Source organism: Perna viridis, chromosome 11 (assembly GCF_037379345.1).
Source record: "Perna viridis isolate PV_CMFRI_1.1 ecotype Kerala chromosome 11, ASM3737934v1, whole genome shotgun sequence".
NCBI lineage: Eukaryota > Metazoa > Mollusca > Bivalvia > Mytilida > Mytilidae > Perna > Perna viridis.
The window spans coordinates 15268446-15291295 of record NC_142455.1 but is presented as its reverse complement, the minus strand read 5'-3'; the positions used below and the strand labels follow the sequence as shown (position 1 = coordinate 15291295).

Here is a 22850-nt window from a genome sequence, read left to right as displayed (position 1 = left end):
TGTGCTCCGAGCAATACTTTGTCTCTGTATTTGCCATTGATTAAAATAGAATTGTACGTTTTTTTAAAAAAAAAACAGCGTATAACCTTAATCCAAAATAGTTTATACTTCAAGAGATCATGAGATTTTCAACAAGTGTAAACACACCTTCAGGCGCATGATTTTTTTATTACCCTTTGTGGTCATCGAGTTCGTGTTTTCTATTGTTAAACTTTGAAGCTGTGACTTTGATGATTTGGCAACAAAACCTTATTCAATAGCATACACGTAAGACGTTTCGGATGGTAGAAAACAACCTATGCAGTTTTGTTTCAACAGGCTCTGGCATAACGAATATTATATAAATGTCATCCTTAGGGGCTGACGAAAGATGGCTTAAGGCATGGAGTATTGATAACTTGAAATGAGACGTCAGCGTGTGTGTCATAGAGCTTATTTATTAGTCTTCCTCTCTCCTTGATCTTTGATAGAAAGTGAAGTTATGAGACTGATCAGTGATATTTTTGTGTCCTTACAAAAGTTCATTGGGATAGATGACAAGAAACCCCGAAAACCCCCGGATTATTAAATGAAAGAAAGTCATCTACGAAGCGGAGTAAATTTACATTAAAAATGCGGCTGTTCTCTTTGCCATATAAATTGTTTCTTAAAAAAATGTTTGAAAATAAAGTATGTTTATTGAACTGGACCTATTTGGTATTTTAGAATGTTTTCTTTAAGGTTTATTACCGAATCATGTATTGCACTTTTTCTCGGATAATTCATGGAGGATTTGATTTCATGAAATAGTACTTTTGAATAGCAGGTCAAACAAAAGGTCTCAGAGAACATCACGTTTCACTTAGATTTATACACCTTTCCATTTAAATGCATGACAGCATTGATTTGTAGCATTAGATGGCAAAACATGCAGTAAATGCAATTTAGAATGCAATAACTATATACCGGGTGTCTCAAAACTGGACCAAAATTGAAGCTGTATATACGAAACCGGAAAATAAGCATAAAGTTTTAGTCGTGCTAAAACACAGTTTGAAAGAAAATTGAGATGAGTCTTATGGGTAACTTGTATGAATATGAAGTCATGTATTCAAAAATCTATACTAAATGATATGTTTGGGAATTTGGAAAGTTTTTGACGTGTATCTAACATAATCTGGGATGATACATACATATAATACGAATTTGCTTGTCAACGTCAAATAACCCAACTGCCTTACTGTAACGAATTAAACCAGAAACGTAACAACAAACACATACACAACTTAGTTCAAAGCCAACCCATGAACACATGTGTCTCAAAAAACCTTATCTATGTGCAAACTGCTCCCAAGATACCTAGTCTCACAATGCTTAGCTTCCGAGACATCTTGTGCCTGAAACACTAAGTTTCAGGCAAGCCAATGAATAGTTGCAAACCACTTGTTCCAGGAACAGTAATTATTATCTAGCGAGAGAAATTACAGTCACAAAACAACTAAGTAGCTTGCAACTATCCTGCACTAAAGTTACTAGACGCAGATTGCTTTAAAATAGACACACTTTTTTAATTTTTCAAACTTATTTTTCGGCTTTCTTAGTCTTTATCTTCGCTTCATCGGTTTCATCCAAATCAATATTTCACTGTCAATTTTCAACTAGAACGAATTGTCGCCTTATATACCAAAACCGCATACGTTGACGAAACTTATATAAAAGAATTGATAGCAACTACAATGGTAAAATGAGGATTTCAATAATTTGTCCAATTCAGCAAAACAACGGTTATCGTAAAACAAGGGGAGCATTTTAATAATTTATAAATTTTATTTCTTATTAATAAAAAAAACTGAATGTCACAAAATGATAAAATCAACGTAATTTAAACTTATTCCTCTGATGTTTCTCCATCTGATTCATGCTAGACAGAGTATGATTTACTTATTTATTATAAATTATATTTGTATTTTATGTTGATATGCATTTCTTGGCTTGATCTTTCATATCGAATTCCTGGTTTCGCTTCCATCATGATCAACGATGTAGCTGAATATCGGATGAGTTCATTTTATTGAGTTTGATTTGAAAAGATATTTCATACCCATGTGAAAAAGAAGAAAATCAGTAAATTGTTATACTATTCCTGTAACTTGGTTCATTTACATATTTGATAGAAATACTGACTACAAAGTCGTTGATAAACTAGTCATCTCCTTCTACTGGTGGTTGAGGTGGCACTATTGGCATTACACTTGTTTGATCTAGGACATTTGTAAAAAGATCTGAAAGTATCGGAATACAATAAGTGAAATTGTTTGTTGGGGTTTAACGTCCGAGCAGCAATATTTCAGCTATATTCAGACGATGAACATAAAATTGATGATAAAATGAACATGAAATGATGCTGAAATGAAAAAGGGATGGGACACAAGGATAATGCGGTCGACAAATTTTGATTGCCACTGAAAATAGGGAGAGGTGGGTAGGGTCGGGCCATTTAGCTTCCTGTGGCAGAGCCCTAAGGTTCCTACTCCGGGAGAATACCACAGTAGGGTTCTTTAACGTGCGAGCAACGCGGCATCTTTCCCAACACCACTATGGTTTGCGGTCAGGTTTTCCGTATTATAGCCTGACAAATCCAGCATGTAACACGCCAGGGGTACCAAATTCCACCACCTGGGGCACACATCCCAGTTGCTCTGTGGGCAGAGCGCCCTAGCCCCCGGCTAGCGTTCTGAGCACTATTTAGTCGCCTTTTACGACAAGATTAGCGCTGCTGCAGGCCTATTCCTTTAACACCCGAACCTGCACGGGGCAAAAACTAAATCGTTTATAGGCTAGAGTAAAGAGTAATCAAGGGTACCATGATTCGATCGGAAATCAAAAGAAAATATAGGGAAAATAGACACACACAGCAAAGGACATAGAAATATCCAAAATAACACGGATAAAGAAGACAAACTAAAATGAGTAACACGAACTTCATTAAAAACTGGGAGCATGGACCAGCTGCATCGGCAGGATAAGCGTTTTAGAAACATCCACCGAGTTGCTCAAAAAATCGTTTTTTAATACATAAATGTATGACCACTAGGATCATATTTATGACTTTGTTTGCATAAGAAGTTAATTAAATTCAAACGAAGAAAAAAGCCCCACGAATAACTGAACTAGCATGTTCTTTTTCAAACGAATAGTGGGCTGCACCTACATTTATACGTACTGTTACCTATATAGTATATTATAACTTATCAGTATTGTGTACTTTAAAAACAGTTTCTATGTTCACCATTTTTGGGTCATTTTTAGTGATGGCTCCAGTGTATAATGTAGCTTGGCTTAGATTGTAAGAACCTTCGTTTTACAACGAAAACTATTTTGAATATGTGTGATTTATTATTCATTTGTAGTGTAGATAAGGCTTGTTACTTCTATATTTCAAACATAAATTAACGTAAAAAAGTCACCTCTACTAAAAAACGTATAGCTTATTACAATCCAAAAGTCGAAGAATGTCAAGTGGCTACAAAGCATAAGCAAGAAGGAGCTAAACTATTTAAATTACGCACCGGAACGTTTGTGTAGATAAATACAATGTTATGCATGTAATAACTTTGGTATTTTGTTTATGTTTTGTTTGTAGTTCTGCCAATGGTATTCGCTACTGACGAGGGTCGTAAGTTCTAAAGTTTTAACCTCCCCAGTTTATCCAGATTTTTTTTTGTATTTTTGTATTTTTGGTTCATTTTTACCTTTTGAACATCTCAATTTTAACATATTTATTTTCATGGAATTATAATGCACGATATACTTTATGATATACAAATGCAAAATGTATGTTTTTGTTCTTTGTTGTGTATGTCTGTTTTCCATGTCTGGTCTTTGTCCCTGGATTACGTTCTTGTTTACCGCTATAACCTTGGTTACCTTGATTACTCTTTTACATTGCGTTTTATTTTTTTATTTGAGATCGTGGGTCAAACCTTGTTTTATAAATCTTTCAGTCAGGCATTACAAAAACAACAAATATTTTCGTTCATCCAAACTCAGAAATTTTCAAAAGACGGTCTTGATAAATCATTGTACAAATGTTAAAAAGTCTTAACTTCAAGATAATTATTACCTTTGCTTTTCTGTTAATAACGGACCGAAAAGCTTGCAATATTAGACCCTTTTATCATCGTATTAACTAGGTTTAACTAAAATGACTAGTGTATCTTTTTTTCCATATTTGAAATACATATTTATATTATACCTTGTGTATAGCCTGTAATAACAACACTATCTTCCATGAATTCAGAGTGTTTAGCCATCTCCTGAATTAGGCGACATATTTTCCCATCACGTGTAAAACTTGCACCCTTGAAAACCGGGTCTGTTGCAATAATAAAGGCACACTCAATAATCGATCGAACTTGAAAGGAAATATCAAGATTCCCATCCAAAATAATGCTGCTATTCTCCTTAGAATTAAAATAGCTCCCTCTGTCACAATAAATCAGTTGAATGTAAAATAAGGGAAACAAAGTCGGTACAGTTATACTTTCAAGCATTTTGTGAATGTTCCCGTGTCTTTTGCACTATATGGGGTATTTAAATGCTGAATTCGATTCTGATATATTAATGAAGTACATTTAAAATCTTGAAGAACAGGGAATTCCACTTAACAGTCATCTACTTTACACATTAATGCATAAACACAATAACTTCGAAGAAAATGCTAATTAACAGAGCAATCAACGCCCATTTAAGTTACAAATCTGCACAATGTTGCTTAACCCAAAATAGAATTTGTGAAATATATTAAATTACATTTGAAATTCGAAATCCGGAAGCTAAACAGAATTGTGTTTGAAACATGCTTTAATTTAATGTTTACATAATCTGAACGCTCATGACTTTTCATGCATGGACTATTTTTAGCTCACCTGGCCATCACTTGGCGTCCTTCGTCGTCGTCCGTCGACGTCGTTAACAATTTTTCGAAACTCTTCTCCTCTGAAACAACTTGATCAATTGAAACCAAACTTGGTATCAATGTTCCTTGGGGTAGCATGCATAGACCTGATGTGGGGATTTTCGATCCGCCGAAAAAAATAGAACATAGGGGTCAGACAATAGTTTTTGCATATATCTCCAAAACGGTTAAGTTTAGCCCATTCTGAAATGGGTAAAAGTGTTAAGCATGATAGGATCTATCTGAGGTCAAATTTTCTTTTTAAACCAGCACTCCACAGTATTGTAGAACTGTCTAATTTTGGTCTTGTAATCTGATGCTTTGTAACATTTATCACTTTAAAAAATTGTCAAGCATCTGTAAATCTATATATCTAGAAATAGCTCAACCCAAGGCCTTCAGGATGCAGTAAAAATTTTCTGGAAAAAAATTACCCACAGCATATAGGGTTACCATAGAAACCATGCAAAAATATGCGAAAATTTGCAAAAAAGTTCATAAAATCAGGTTTAAAAATATCAAATTTCCCGCAAAATATCTGAAATTTTTATTTCAATCCCTGAAACTGTTCAAACTTTTCCCTTCAAAAACCCCTTCCTCCTATGGGCATCGCCGGTTAGATTTTGAGCTATTTCACTTTGTAATCCACTTTTTAAATTTAGCATGGTAAAAAATTGACTTACTTTCACTTTCACAATGAAGTCAAATTGTCATTGAAAACAAAGCCCCTTCAACATTGAAAATATATAAAACATTGCAAAATACTTTTAAAAGTCCCCTTTTTTCAGAAAATGTTTGATCAACAATATATTCTTCATTTTAAATCACTATAGCAACCACCGGTTTCCATCCCTAGCCAAAAGTGCGAAACTAAACTAAACTGTGGAGTGCTGGCTAATCTATTCAGCCATGTTTGAGTTAATGCCCTTTTTAAAAGTTTTTTTGCTATTTTTAATTCTTTCAAAAATCTTTTCCTCTGACACAATTTACCAATTGAAACAAAACTCGGCATAAGTGTTCCTTGGGGTATCCTGCATAGAATTGAAGTGGGGTTTTTGATTCGTCGAAAAACATGGTCACTGTTACTAAAAATAGAATATAGGGGTCAGACAGTAGTTGTTCGCATATATCTCCAAAACCGTTAGGTTTAGCTTTTAGGACTACAAAAGTCCTCAGGCATAAAATTTGTTAGACGCCTTCTTATAAGAGTTAATGATCATTATGATAAGTCCTATCAAAGTTGAGTCAAAATTGTTTGACAACTTCTTGTTTAATTTATTGCCCTTGAAAGGCAAAATTCAACCAGGTGACCGACTCCTGGGAGCCTTTTGTTTAGGTTGCATACTGACAACTTTTTTCCCCTCCTTTGGATGGCAAATGGCGTTTGTTGACAATTTTTGTACTTTTTCCGTCAAGAAGAATTCACAACTCGGTATATTTGACTCACAAAATGATCAGCCAGAGATCAAGATCCTTTAAATAAATATGTCGTAACAAATTGAAAAAAAAAGAACCTGAAAACTATGAAATAAAATGTTTCGTAAAGGAGGAAAATCGGTAATTAGGTATTACATTCACCTAGATTTAAAAAAAAATGAGTTTTAATTTAGTGACAAAGATTTGTGAGTAATTAATCCTGTTATAACTGAACAAACACACACAAAACAGAGTAGAGGAAACACAAAAAACGACCAAGAATTCAAAAAAGAATCGTTGTCTCTTAAATTTGAAGTGATGAAAAGGTAAAGGATAGAAACGTAAGGTTAAAGACGAAGTAAGAACAAAATCAAGACGATCAAGATGACTAAAAGTAAAAAACTTCATCCTTTAATTACATTTTTATGGGTGACAAATTTTGATTAAGAATCCTCATTTATTCTCATGCCATGTGTAGAACCTACATTGTTTTGTAAATATCATTAAATTATTACTATGTTTAAAAAAGACATTGAGTATTTGTTAAACAATAAGTTGGAGATAACAATATTTCCAGTACCACACATATGATGAAATATATAATTATTCATTCCAATCTGTCTGTTCTCTGGAGATAATACACATGAAAAATCCAATAGTTTCTATTGTCTATTAGGGTAATTAACAGAGTTATCTCCCTTAATTTAAAATTCTACGATGATGCATTCTATATATTTTTTATCTCTTATGGACATATTTAAGTGTCTATGAAAAGTGGCATGCAATTGTCTGTTTACTTGAGCATTTAAAGAGTATTGTTTAATATTATGATATTAAATAGTCGGACAGAGTTGACATTTGAAGTCGGAATAGAGGCTATACGAAACAAAAAAAATATTATGATAAAAAAACATAAATTAAAAAAATGAAAATCACACAATATAATAGAAAAAAACCCAATATTTTTTTTTGTATTTTAGTGTCATTTACACAATATAATAGAAAAAAAAACAACCATTTTTTTTTTGTATTTTAGTGTCATTTACAGAGTTACGTTCATTGATTGTGAATTCTACAGTGCATTCTATATAATGTTTATCTCCTAAGAACAAAGGATGTATGTTAACTATAGCATGAACATAGATGTCTTTATCAAAATGACTTTCATTATAAAAATGTTATCATTATTTTAGCTACTTTTACTTAAGTAGTCTTTGTAAGAATCGTGCACATTCTGTAAAATGTGATACACCTAAAATAAGGCTATATACTTTTATTTGGGGTATTAAGTTGCTTTATAGGTATATATGATGAAATGTATAATTATTCATTTCATTCTGTCTGCTCGTAGGAGATAATCCACATTGACAATCCAACAGTTTCTATGGTATTATTGTGTCATTTACAGAGTTATTTCCCTTAATTTTGAATTCTACAGTGCATGGTATACAAATGTTTTTCTCCTAAGAGCAAAGGTTACATGAAAAAGCAACAGGTTAATTTCTGTTTACTTATGCATTTTAAGAAAAATATCAAAAATGAAAATATGTAGGCTTTCCAACCATGTATCACATTTTGCATGATTCTTGGCTGGAGTGCTACTTACAAATTACGGAAACTAACATACCAAAACTCTTTAAATTTATTCTATTAAACATTTTATATTATAGAACTGTATTATCTAATATTTACTAGTCATATTTGTTCTACCATGTATGCTCAATAAATTCAACAAAAAGAAAACAATGGGTCGTTTGAATCTATTGGAATAAACTAGATAATCGATGGTTCTAAAGAACTAAGAAATGGAACTAGCAAACATTCCTTTGTGTGTCATGGTTCTTCTTTGGTCTATTGAATGAATTAAATTTAGCAATCTATTGTAAGACTCACATTAAAACATAACCAACACTGTAGACACGGTTTTAACAATGTTTTACTTGTTACGGGGAGCTGTCTTGGAGGCTTTCTTAATACTATCATTTTTCCAATTGTCTGGTGAGTTACGTATTTTTCTCGTTTAACTATTTTCTTATTTAATGTCACATTCGAGAAAAAATGTAAATATGGATACAAAACACCAATTAACACATTATATTAATTTATTCTCAATTTCAATGTTTGTTTTTGTCTGTATGATTCTTTAACCGTAGTAATTTAAGAATGTATTACTCATTCCACATTGTCTTGTCTGTCGTTTGAACATATTTGTGTACATTTTAGTTTTAGCCTTAGTGAAAGAGGTTAAAATCCGACCATTAAAGCAACAACCTCTATAATACCATTATTCATACAATGCATCTTTTTGTTGTTTTTGTCATAGATGTCACAGCCGTACAACTTCGAGTCCCGCAGAGGGAACGACCAAACATTTCCGAATAACATCATTGGGAGTTTTTCAAACCCTTATTTATATGTAATTTACATTCCGTAGAATTAGTATTTGTCTTTTCATTACTTCTTTTTCTTGGAATTTATAGTACAAAGATATTTTATATAAAATTTTATGCCTTGAAATAGACAACTAACACATTTCTTATCACATTTATATCTATTTTTAGTTTCCATGACGACAACATCAACAAAGGTAAGAGTAATAACACATTAACACAAAGTAAAAAAAGGAACGAATATATATACACAAAAAAAAGGTTGGTTGGTTGGTTATTGGGGTTTAAAGTCCGAGCAGCAATATTTCAGCTATATTCAGACGATGAACATGAAATTGATGATAAAATGAACATGAAATGATGATGAAATGAAAAAGGGATGGGACACAAGGACAATGGGATCGACACATTTTGATTGTCACTGGAAACAGGGAGAGGTGGGTAGGGTCGGGCCATTTAGCCTCCTGTGGCAGAGCCCTATGGTTCCTACTCCGGGAGAATACCACAGCAGGGTTCTTTAACGTGGCATCTTTCCTAACACTGTGCACCACTATGGTTTGCGGTCGGATTTTCCGTATTATAGCCTGACAACTCCAGCATGTAACACGCCAGGGGTACCCATTCCACCACCCGGGGCACACATCCCAGTTGCTCTGTGGGCAGAGCGCCCTAGCCCCTGGCTAAGGTTCTGAACACTATTTAGTCGCCTTTTACGACAAGCTTAGCGCTGCTGCAGGCCTATTCTTTTAACACCCGGACCTGCACAGGGCCGTAAAAAAAGGAAGTTAAGGCCAGGGACGAAGAAAATCCCTCCAACTACATTATATATTATTAATAAATATTTGCAGTATTACAAGTGTCAAAATTCACATGAACACTTGAGGTCCATTCTTTGTACTACACTTGGTAGAACATCTTAGTGCTATATTTGACTTCCTATTTTGAAACATTTGGTTTTAAGTACTTTTTGTAAACAATTAAATTTTAGATGTAGATCTTAAATTTCTATCAATTTGATTTTAATGTTGTTGATGAGAGGTACATTCACAACACATCCCAAATCGTAATATTGATAATTGTTATTTTTGTATTTATTAGTTCTTATAAATAAGGCAATTTGACTCAAAATTACAGAAATATATAAAAATAGTAGATCTGGGGTGTCCCGAAAGTTTCCTATAATTCAATTTTATTTAAATTTGTACATAATAGTACACTAATTGTGGTGCATCTTCTGTCAATTTTTTAAGAAAGTTCACAGTGCAGATTTTGAACAATGAGGACTAGAATATTGCTATTTTTAGAAATCTGAATCATTGGCCAAACTGAACCATTTCAGGTATGTTAGGGTCATTTTGAAATTATATTTAAACAAATAACTGAATATGAAGTCAAATTCACTTATTAGGTTTAACATGAAATTTATGTTCTATTTTGTAGAAGAGAAAATAGGCTTTTAATTTTCTAAAATAATAAAAAGGGGGGTAATTTAAAGATATTTGCTTATATAAAAACCTCTATTTTGCAAAAAATCCATAATTAAATTTTCGTACAAAACTAATATTATATTGACTATTCATATGCAAATCAATAAACACATTTTCAGAAAAGTTCACTGTGTAATTTTGTAATGTTTAATGGTTTTAGGGTAGGGCATTAAAATAAAAAAAAAATCATTATGACTCAAATCACGTTAATATTAAATGAAGTCCCCGAATATCAAATTATGATGACTTATGTTGATGAAAGAGCATTGCCGGGCACAGGTTGAATCAACTACTGTTGCGAATTAATGCCACACAAGAACTGTTACCTCTGAACGAAGGGACAAACTTATATTTATAAAGCATAGTTCAGTGTTGGTTGGAGTTGCATGCTGAACAAAGCAACAAAATGAAAACAAAAAGATTGAAGTCTTATAAAGAATTATGAAAAAATACACTTTTTTAAACTTTAAAAGGTTAAGGAGTTATAAAACTGGTAATGTTACACAGTATTGGTTAGCGATACTGCCTCATAACAGAGACTATTGTCATATTTTAATTTGAATGTTTTATCTAAAACCCTAATGGAATCTTGGTTTGCAGTAGGGGGTATTTTCCCACCTTATGTATATATATTCTTCAATGTACCTATTTGAAACATAATCAATACTTAAAAAAGAGAGTTACTGGGGGTTGGCATCTTTATTCTTGAAGTTGAACCTTTTCTTGGAGTTATTTCCCTTTAATGTCAGTATTACTTTAAAGCTCGCATATTAGGAGTCATATCAAACGCTCTAATGACAAAAATCCTGTCAATCTCTCTTACCCCAGGTTTTACTACCTTAAAATTGAAAATTTTTACGCTTATCTTTTTCCATTGCGGTACGGTGTAAGCATGAATTCGCAATATATATCACACGCCCTTCTTCATCAGTTCAAGATAAAACAGACCAACGGAACGTGATGTCAAAACGTCAAAACATTAACGCATTATACAATCATATTGAGTGACTTCTTCACAAAAAAACTTGAATTTTTGTCAGTTAATATGGAACAAAAAACGGTCAAAGACAATACTGGTCGATACGTCACGAATTACAGTAGTTTTTGTTTTTGTTTTTTTTATATTTTTTTAATATGTGTCAATATTTGACTACAATAAGCTCTTAATACGCATGTATATCTATGTAAAATAAGTAACATTGGTTTCTTTTTGCTCATTATAGAAATTTGAAGGCACCATCTTTGTTTCGGATGCTACAATTGGAATTCCAATTGGCCTTTGTTCGGTTGCCGCAGCATTTATCCTATTCTGTGCTATTTGTCATCTATGTAACAGAACAAAAAGAAAACAAGACGACAAAGAACCGATTACAGCGCCTGCTATCTCCGCCAAAATTGCAATTGTTCATCCTGAGAAACAGACTCAAGAATTTACAAATATTCCAGTAGTGAAACCGGAATACATACCTTGAGAACGATTGAAATATTCTAGAATTGATAATAATTACATTTACTGTGCATATTATGAAGGTACGCTAATTTCATCGGTAAACCTACCTTACACGTGATGTACCATGAGTCATGAAACAAATCTACGTGTTATTGATAACTGGGTATTGCTCGTCTTTAATGTATATCTATATATAACGCACTTCTTTGAAAATGGTCAACGTTTTTGCACGCCAATAAAATATCAAAAATGAAACACCTAAGTGTCAATGTCTGTAAGAATCAGGTAATGGATAAAATATGACATAAAAATACAACTATTTTGAAAGTCTAATTAGACTATTTGCACCATCAGATTTCAGGCAAACAAAGACATGATTGTCAATATCATTTTGGTAAACTGAATTATAATTTCATTAAAATGCAGTGAAAATGAACAATTCAATGAAAAATAACTCCGTCAAAACCTCATTTTTCTAACGTTGAAATTTTTGATTTAGCAAAATATATTTAGCTGACTTGTAAATTAATGAACTTTAATCATTTTTTATTTAACTCACAATTTTTCTTTTGTATACGATTTGTTCTTTATATGTTGTCTTTCTCAGGTATTTCCAAAAAAGTCGTAAATGTAAAATAAGTTATGACGTCACAATACTTTGATCTATTTTGATGTCATCACTTTCGACTGATTTTACACTTACGGTTGCAGGTTTTCAAAATATGTGTACCCTTTGTGTTACTTTTTTCTTATTGAATTCAGTTTGTATTACTAATATCATCATTAACAAGCACTATTACTATTAGAATTCAAAAATACCCATTATATATATATATTGTCTATTCCGATATGATGTAAAGGTGTTTCAGGGAGTTTTATCCTGCAATGAGGTAATTATTATACGAATACAGGTATACGGTTATTGTTTTGCTGAATCCGTACATCAGTACGTCATAAATTGTCTGGCTCCTCCCACTCTAGCGATCGGCGGAACAACTCTTTTTCTGGTATGCAAAATTAATCAAGGCCGCTACCATAGATACGATGTAAACCCATTGCGATAGCGTATCCGGTTCATTTTTTTCGCTGTTTTGTTTCAACAAGAGACTGACACTTCAATGTTTCATTTTTGATTTATACAATATAGGTACACTGTCGAAAATTATTGAAGATATGTGTATTCGGCTTGGAACGGCGAAAAAGCTCGATGGAGCCTCCCATTTCATACCCGTTCCATCACATATCTTCGACATGGTACCTATCTTGTGTATCTCATCGGAAATAACCATTAAAATCATATTTTCTTTTTTTTGTCATAGTAACCATAAGTAGGGCCATTTTCCTCAAAGTAGAAAAAAAACACATGTAAGATTCCTCTTTTGTTGTTGAATTAAAGCTGTATTACCTGTCATTTTCGTAAATATTTGTTTCTGTTGAAATATGCCTTAACTTTGAATTATTACTACTAAATTGTTTTTTTCTGTATAATTTCATTTGATATCAGCAAATAAAATGCATTAAATACATGCAATAAGTGTTTATATATTTATTGTTTTACAAGACAAAAAATCGACCTAGATAAATTCGTATGCATGTGACTTCTGGTGACCTTAATACGCGCATGTGCTGTAAGGGTTGCTTCTTTAATAACAAGTCTGATTGCAAAGCGAAAGTGGTTATTCATCGGCAATGAAGACCGACGGACTCAAGCCGTAAAAGAAAAAAGTTCGAATATAATGCAAGGATCCTTTTGAAATCTTCTTATTGTGATATAAATATGGTCAGTAATTGTCACTATTTAATTGAAACCAATCAAGAAATAGATGAAATGTTATGTAAACAAGACACGTGCTTACTTGTGTATCCGTTACTGTTATTTTTTCTACAGTTAAAGCATATTTTTAACCCAGGCGTATTTCCTGTCGGCAATCTTCGGAAGTAATGACGGAAAATAATTAGATAAGAGCTACCGATCTTTTTTGATTAAAAAAGCGTTGTTTTCACAATATTGTGTAGGTATTATCGACATCTGCAAGAAGGCAAACCTTTTAAGATCAGAGGATACCAAGTGTTCAGGAGTGATAGAAAGGAACGAAAGAAAGGTGTGGTGTAATGACTCTTGTAAGAAACAACATTAATGCCTTATAGACAAAAAAGTTTATGGAGAAAGCAGAATACATTGCAATCAAAGCAACTATTGGGAAAAGCTCGTATAACATCGTTAACTTCTACTATCCCAATGATAAGAAACTGTCACTAGACACCATACAAATACTAGACAGTTCATTCCTCATAGAAGGTGATTTCAACAGACAATCACAAATTTGGGGATATAATACCATGGACAAAAGAGGGGAGACCATAGAAGACTGGCAGGATGAAAACCACCTTATCCTTGTCAACGACGCCACTGATGCGCCTACTTTTTATTCTCGTCGATAGCATACAACCACCACACCAGAGCTAGCTTTCTGTACTGACGATATTCATAAAAAAAATCAGTAGAAAGGTATGTGACCAGCTAGGAGGCAGTGGTCATCGACCTGTCGTGATATCCATTGCAGAAACAACAACATCTGAGTGTGTATGCTTAGCTACCAAGATGGAATAACAAGAAGGCAAATTGGAGTATGTTTCAAGCTAGAACAGATGAACTTACAAGGGATATAGAAATAGAGGGAAAGAATATTAACAATGTGGTGAAAGCATTCAACACTGCTGTATTAAAGGCGGCATAGAAAAGTATACCAAGAGGTGTAAGAAAGGACTACAAGCCATACTGATACAAGATACAGGTAACACACGTAGCACTCACAAGGGCAAGGGATGATACAGAACTAAATCCCAGTCAGGAAAATAACATTAAACTCCAAAAGTGAAAAGCTAAACCTCTAAGAACAAAGATTGAATGCTAAAGGAAAGGGTGGAGAGAGAAAACATCAACTATGGATATGGAAAAAGATACAAAATGCTTTGGAACTTGACAAAAGCACTGAATGATGAGGAAAACAAAGATGAAAAGATCACGCTAGAAGTTGAAGGAGACCATAGGGAAAGTGGCAGCAAATGAATTTGCTAAAGGCTATGAGAAAGAAAGCAACACTGATATACAACCATCATGAAAAAAAGAATTATGAACTAAATTGAGAGAAAGATCAAAGGTCCAACACATGAACTTATGCAGAGAAATTTCACCATGTTTGAGAAGAAGGCAGATAACATCACCAATGAAATGCTTCAACACCTTGGCATCTTTGCTAGAGATTCTCAACCTGACCTGGAGACAAGGTCAAGCCCCTCAATGTTGGAAAGAAGCCATAATGATGCCAATACTGAAGAGAGGAAAGAACAAGTCGAAAGCCTCCAGCTACCGCCCAATTAGCCTAACAAGCAGTTCCTGCAAATTAATGGAGTGTATAATCAACAAGCGCCTACAGACATACTTGGAATTGGAGAACATTCTTGGTCATGAACAAGCTGGTTTTAGACAGTACACGAGCACAGAAGATCAGACAACACATCCATCTCAAGTAGTCGAGGATGCATTTCAATAAAAAAAGTAACGCTAGCTGTCTTTGTAGATCTTCAGAGAGCATTTGACAAAGTTTGGAAAGATGGCCATCCTGTGAAACTTCTTAGATTTGTAGTAAGTGGAAGAATGTACAAATGTCCCAACTCATATCTGTACAATAGAAGGGCAAGAGTACTCGTAGATGGGAAGCATGGCCGAAAAATACTTCTAAAACAGGGTGTACCACAGGGAGGAGTATTGCCACCGACTCTCTTCATACTCTATATGAAAGACCTAGTTACAGAGCAACCAAATGGTGTACAATCAGCACTCTACGCAGATGATCTTGCCCTCTGGTGCTCTGAAGAGTATGCAACTACTGCAAGGTACAGGATGCATACAGCATTAGATATGGTAGTCAAATGGGCCAATGAGTGGTGTGTTACCATCTTTAAAGAGAAAACAACAGCAACCCTCTCACCTAAAACTCAATCTGTCAAATTGACCATGGATGACATCCATATCACAATGGAAGATCAGCAAACATACCTTGGTGTAACCGTCGATAAAAGACTTACATGGAAACAGCATATAATGACAGCAAAGCCAACACCAGACGAAAACTAAACATCATGAGAAAACTTGCTGGTACAAACTGGGGTGCTAATGAGAAAGTTTTGAAGTCTGTCTACGAAGGAAATGTACGCCAACATCTAGAATATGACTCTAGTGCTTGGATGAAAGCAGCTAAGTCCCACCATCAGACTTTAGATAAAGTCCAGAATCAGGCATTCCGCATCATCGCAGGAGCCAAGAAATCAACACCTATTGCTAGTATGGAGGAAATTACAAACATACAGCCATTAAATAAGAGAAGTATGATACAGGACACCAAATATTAATGCTTACAAAACCACCCAATGAATGAGAGACTAAAACAACTATCCTCAGGCAGACTAAAAAAATCCAGCTTCACTCTAGAAACAAGAACATCTACCTAAGCATGTCAAACCTACAGATTTTAAAATGAATGACAATCTACATGCAGAGAAGGAGGACAATGTAACCATTCAGACAACAGTTCCGTTATTCAGTGCCAAAGATGAACAATCAAACATCGTCAGAAAAACCGTAACAATGAGCATGCTGGAAGAAGAGTAACCATTAGAATTGCGGGCAAGAGTTTACACAGACGGTTCAGCCACAAATGTGACAACAAAAGGAGGCGCCGGTATCTACATAGAATACCCAAATGGATTACAACAGTCAATGGCAATACCAACAGGATTACATTGCTCCAACTACAAGGCTGAAGCAGAAACACTCATCCATGCGGAAAATTACATCAAGGAAACCGCAGAAAATATGCAAGTAGTATTTATAACAGATGTCCTCTTCGTAATATAAGCACTTACCAACAACAAACTAGCACAACTTGAAAGAGCTATTTATTCCATCAAGTGCCTTAAAACTGCCATGCAGTGGATACCTTCACATTATAGATTCAATTGAAATGAAAAAAAAGCAGATAAGCTAGCAAAGGAAGGCGCTCAACAACAGCAAGATGAAAATCCTGTCTGCTACACAGAAATGAAGACCATCATCAAGTCTCTGCACAATATACTTCAGAAGCAAGATTGCTGCCATCAACTAAAAAGATTTGAGCAAACTACAATCTTCAGGCTTAGGACAGGACACAACAGACTCAACCAACATCTGTACAGAGTTTTGAAGGTCATACCATCACCTATGTGTCCTTGTGGAGAAGCAGAGCAGCATACAGAACACTTCCTGCAGACGTGCAAGTTACACCAGGCACAGAGAGAGAAGATATGGGATAAACTAACTCCTATTACAGAAAACTGTATGAACCTGTGCAAGAGCTACAGAAGACGGCCAGATTTGTTGAGAAGACTGGCATTCATGTGTAATGGCGAAAGACAAGAAGAAGATCGACATTTATTGCCCTCAATTGAATTACTACAAACTTATTTCACTGAATCAGCAAAATTCAGTAGCATCAGAACTGAACACATTTGCCAGCTAATGCAGCTTTAAGTAAATAGCTCGTAAGATTTAGAGAAAATACTTAACAATGATTTATGATGTAAATGTAAATGACTTTTTACAGTTTCAAATTGAAATTCACTACAATGAACATTTTTATAGTATCAAAATGAACATTTTTAAAAGGTATTTTAAAACTACATTTTATCAGTGCATTTCAATAAAATTGTAACTCAATTATCCAGCATGATATTGGAAATCGTGTCTGCATTCCTTGATTCGGATGGTGCTAATAGTCAAATCACATTATCAAAATATTAGAATATAGGTGTTAGTAAGTGCAGGACATTAGTAATTATTTTTTTGCCCATAGAGCACAATATAAACAAAATGTTAAAAATGGGGGTTAAAACCTGATGTATTGATTCTCATCTTTACGGTTCCAATGTTTTCTTTATCCTTTTTATAGTCTCATATTCCTTTATGAGGAAGTTTTAATGAATATGCATCATTTGTGATGCAATTTTCAGGATTTTTATAGCAGTGTTCATAAGATGGTCGTTGGTTATAAAGTATTCATTTCGAATAGAATTCTGAAGTTTTTGGAAAGTCTTTTTCTTCGCTTGGCCTTGTTTTAAATGGTGTTTACAGAGAAACTCTAAAAACAGTAAGTACACTATTGGAGGAATACAAACTTCTTCATCTTCATTTGCAAAAATCGTTTTAAGTTCTGTTGGGTGAAAAGATGCTGAATTATAACTAACAGCATCAACGAACAAATGTTGAATAATCTTTGAAATAAAACGTTCAGTAGATAGAAGTTTTTGGACATCTTCTGGAGCGCAGTTATAAGTATTCAGATCTAACCAGATCTTTTCTGGTGTACATTTCCGTAGACAGTTATTTACAATGAACATACATCTATAATACTGTTTCAGCTTTAAAAACAACAAGGCCAACATACACCAACCGCTGACACAGTTTATTTTTGTACTTATCAGTATATCTGGTAAAATTGCTTTATATTGATGATATAGTTTTTTGTTGCCACAGTTTAAATTGATTGATTTATATTCTGTGAGAAAGACATAACTATTCATTGCCATGATATATATCATTATTCTTGTCATTTTTAATGGATTCAATCTAAACCTGCGAATATGAATAGGATACTGTATTTCTATCATTGATTTTAACAACGCCTCAATAACAATTAGAGGTGCTACTGTTGAAGACGATAATAATGAATGCTGGTTGTGCCTCGTTGTAAATTCTAAGAAAGTACTTGTATACAATAATGTCTCTTTCCAACCTCGTCTACATATTTCGTTTAATGTGCTTAACAAAACTTTATGTTCACTTTCATTGAATCTGTCTTCAAAAAAGTTTATTTCTGGAAGGAAGTAATGGAGACAGACCTGGTATTGTAGACAGTATATCAACCTCTTTAAACACGCGCCATAACATGATGTGATATTGTCAGTTGTCCAGAATTCAATTTCTGTCTCCTCGGACAACCAAAACATTATTGTCTTCATGAAATACGAGCACAGTAATTCACCATGTAACGTTTTTATTACATCCGATAAGATTGTCTTTAGCATTGCATAACATAGAAATTGGACATGAGTAAAAGAATGAATCAGTTGCTTCTCTGCGATGGAGAAAGATATTCTCCATTCAATATCTTCGTGCTTTGATGTTTTACAGCCGACTGGTACAAACAAAACTCCAAAGCGAGAAACTTCAGTTACTAGTGCTTTTGTGGGCCAGGTTTTCCTTGGTCTTCTGATCCAAGGTTGTACAGATGAAATCCACTCATGACATCGAAAACAGATAAGACCTTCGGATTCAATTAGTTCAGTTTTTAACATTCGACATGGTCCATGAATTATAGTATCTATTGGCATCTCATAATCCCGAATCAAACAACTTGATATGTACTCGTTTCCTTCTTTGTTTCTGAGAAAATTATTCTTCAAAATCGACTGAAAATGTTTACTCATATCAGATATTCTTTCTACATTGAGAAATTTAAGCCTTGTAAAACCAGGTTTAGTATTCTCAGTGTCCATTATGACATTTAAAAAGTCGTCTGACGGATCAATGCAAAAAGTCGATTCATATACTCTTATGTTTTTCCAAAGGATCATAATATCATAATCACTTCCCTCAGACTCTACTCCTTCAGCCCTACTACCACTTGGGATAATTCTGTACTCCTTTGAGTTGATAAAAATCTCGGCGGAAGTGTATAACTTTCGACGTAGACGAATGACATCTTTGGAACCAAATACCTTACATAAAAGGTCATAAACATTAAATGGCATCACTCCCTGTTCTTATCGCCACCAAGGAGATACCTTTGTTCGAGTACTTTTATAATTGCATCTGAAGCAAGTACATAAAAACAAGTAACGATACTTTATAACAAAAGAACATACAACATATACATGAAACTACATAACATTTTGTTTTGTATACGTATACCAAACCATACTGGAGACTTGAAAAAACATGATAAAAAGTAGAGCATAAGTGATTAACGAATTACATGTATCATGGCCTTCGAATTCTTTCTCAGAATGGATGTACATGTACTAATGTGTTTCTTCATTTATTCGAATTTTATCTTTATATTCGCTGCTAATCAATTTATATACAAACGTATAAGACTTTTTAAATATCTAAATATGTATCCAAATCCTCTTACATGATCATATTTGTATTTTAAAGCAGTGCTTTATCTGTAAAGGTTTGGGCTGAGTAGCAAAAAAAAACTACCAAAATAACTAAAATACCAGTTTTCGGGCTTTAAAACTTCGAGATCTTATCAATATACACATTTTTCTTCTATCTGGTTCATGTTTCAAGATTATCAAGGCCAAGATAAAATTTAAATGCTACTATTGACATTGACATATCAAAATAAATTGGAAATATGCCATAAATGACCAACGGTGAAGCTTGCCAGTCTGTAAAACTTATAGTTTTAAAGTTTTTTTTTCAATTTAAGTGGCAAACAAGAAAGGGAAGTCAAAAAGTACTGCGGTCTGTTTCTTATAAATATGCAGCTATCGTTTTTATCGTACCTATATCATTTTTACAGAAAAAGACTTTTTATGATTTCGGGGAAATAACTCTGGATCAATAAATAATCATGTCTCTCAGGGAGAACTCCATACTTTAATTTTTCTTTTTTTGTCATTCTGAACAACTTCGTATTTTACATTTCACACTTATTTCTAGGTTGGCAATAACCCTCTCATAGTTCATTGTAGTGTTTGTAGTCAACCAACTATTTAAAGATCTTGATGAGACGCGCTTTTTCTACTAAATGTTTGCATCTATCTATGACTTTCTTCAAGAATTTTCCATAACAAGGCTCTAGGTCACCGGTAAAGGTCAACGTATGTTACCGAGCTTGACTTTTTTGAAATACTGTATGTCACCAAGGGTGAAAGGTGAAAATCTTACATCTCTATAATTACATCTTGTGGTTATAAAATTTGAGTTACCAATATACGTTATCGCAAAATCGCCGGGTAACCAAAGATATGCGGCTTTCACTTTTACTAACAAAGGTTCCACTGATTTTACGAAGTTTACGATATTTTGCTTTCGGAATGATAACTCTAAACCAAAAAATGATCATGCTTCTCAGGGGGTAATTCCAAAGAATTCAGTTTGTCAAAGATGCTGTAAATCTTGTGGCGACAGGTTGAGACATAGAAGTACATCGGCATAACCCCCATCCATTCCCCACTTATCAACCAAAATATGATTTTCATCTACTCTTATACTTCTTATTTACGAATCTTTTTGTCGCTGAAAAATAAACATAAAATATTTTAGTCTTTTTGATTACTTTTTATAGATCGTTGAGGCAAAAAAAGAAAATCCATTTTTTACATTTTTTGATTCTTTGAAGATTTTCGTTCTTTAAAATTAAGTAAATTGACAAAAAAGGTATTATAACATAGTCCAATGTCTTAGTGTTACAATGGTGTAATAACAGATGCGGTTACTGAGGGTTTTGAGGAAAATAAAAAAATGTACCCCAACCCCGTACAAAACCGCTAAAATTGACATATTTTCAATGTCAAAACCCCTAGAGTACTTACGCTTCAACAAAAAATGGCTTATGTGGTATTTTCAGTTTAGTATTATCCCAATTTCTACCTTTCGAAATATTTGATTATGTGTGACAATTTTCGTTGTCAGAATTTATTTAAAAAATGCAAATAATCGGATTTTCAATTTATTAGTAAAACGTAGCATAACTTTTCGACTATAACGCATCAAATTTGGTAACCACGAAACAATTTTCAAGAATGAATTTTCACCCAGTGTAAAGCATATTACCTCTACCACTAGAAAACTGGTCTCAGTATCAAGCAGAATTCTTATTAACGGCATACCAACAGTGTAAAAATCATATTAAGGCATTCATAATTTAGATAATGATATATTCAACATATCTGATAATTCATGCGCTTAGTTTTTCCTTATTTCGGTTACAATAACTATAAAGTCGTAAAAAGGGGATTTTTCAGAATTTCAGACTTTCTTGTATATCGCCCGTTGACGTCTTTTTCGTATTTGCACAGTTTAAACAAGCTTTTGTGCAATACAGTACATTTCTATAGTGCGTTAGCTTTCAAATGAACTCAAGTGATAAATGTTTGAACATTTCAAAGTCAAGTTAGGTGAAAAATTGCCTCCCCTACCGATGAAGAAAAAAATACCTCAACATGAACTAAAACGTTAAGTTTAAGCTTTTAAATGGTGTACAATAGGCATGTTAGGTACCATTGTTTCAATCATCGATGTATTCAACTTATCTGCTCATTTCAGGCGCAGTTTCAATGTGACAATAATGAGGTTTTCATAAAATGGGAATTTTCTGCATTTCATATCTACTTCCATTTAATCTGCTATGTGCAATCTTTTCCAGTACCCTACTTCAAACAAGCGTATGTATATTCAAACACATTTGTAGTGCTCATCTTAGCTTTAGCTGCCAAATAAGCGAAAGGAATTCTTAATTAAACGCACTCCAGGCCATTTGGGTGAAAGAATACTACCCTCTTCCCACTAAAATCTGCCTCAATGTCAAAAAAATGATTGCTCATACATGTCGCATACATGAACTGTACACAAGTTCTTTATGGCTTTTATTATGAAGATCTTCATGTATCAATCATATTGTCTGGAAAGTATGCTTTCATTATCCCGAAGACGACGTACAATGTAATATTAAAAAGGGAAAATTTAAGAATAAACATATTATTACGCATTCCAGCACCTAAATTGTTTAAAATATTACTGTTTTAACATGATTTTGTTGCTATCATTATCATGATACATAAAAGAAACAATTGCGATGAATAATCGACACACAAATAGCCCACACCGTTTAAAAATAGTAATCAACCAAATAGGAACTGTGAGTTTTCGTAGAAATGTTTTCTGGATAGTGGCCATAGTACCATTCTTTCGTCTAAATGTCATGGAAGACGTTAAATTTTGTATTGCCTCGGCTCCTTAGAAAGATAAAACGCTACATGAAATAGACATTAACTTGTTTGAAGTACGGTACATGAAAAAAAATCCAAATTACAGGTTAAATAGAAAAAAATATGAAATCCCG

At 33.6% G+C, this 22850-nt stretch overlaps 2 protein-coding genes across 2 annotated transcripts; one reads left to right on the top strand and one right to left on the bottom strand.

Moving 5' to 3' along the window:
- The first annotated feature begins 8271 nt into the window (after window positions 1–8271).
- Window positions 8272–12298, top strand: LOC148603092 (uncharacterized). Its single transcript, XM_088552698.1, has 3 exons — window positions 8272–8350; window positions 8914–8939; window positions 11453–12298. Exons 1-3 carry the CDS (start codon window positions 8284–8286, stop codon window positions 11699–11701), a joined length of 342 nt encoding a protein of 113 aa, XP_088408824.1. The 5' UTR covers window positions 8272–8283; the 3' UTR covers window positions 11702–12298.
- A 4839-nt stretch (window positions 12299–17137) lies between these two features.
- LOC148603091 (uncharacterized) lies at window positions 17138–21021 on the bottom strand. The gene has a single exon (XM_088552697.1). It carries the CDS (start codon window positions 19525–19527, stop codon window positions 17692–17694), a length of 1836 nt encoding a protein of 611 aa, XP_088408823.1. The 5' UTR covers window positions 19528–21021; the 3' UTR covers window positions 17138–17691.
- Between the last annotated feature and the right edge of the window lie 1829 nt (window positions 21022–22850).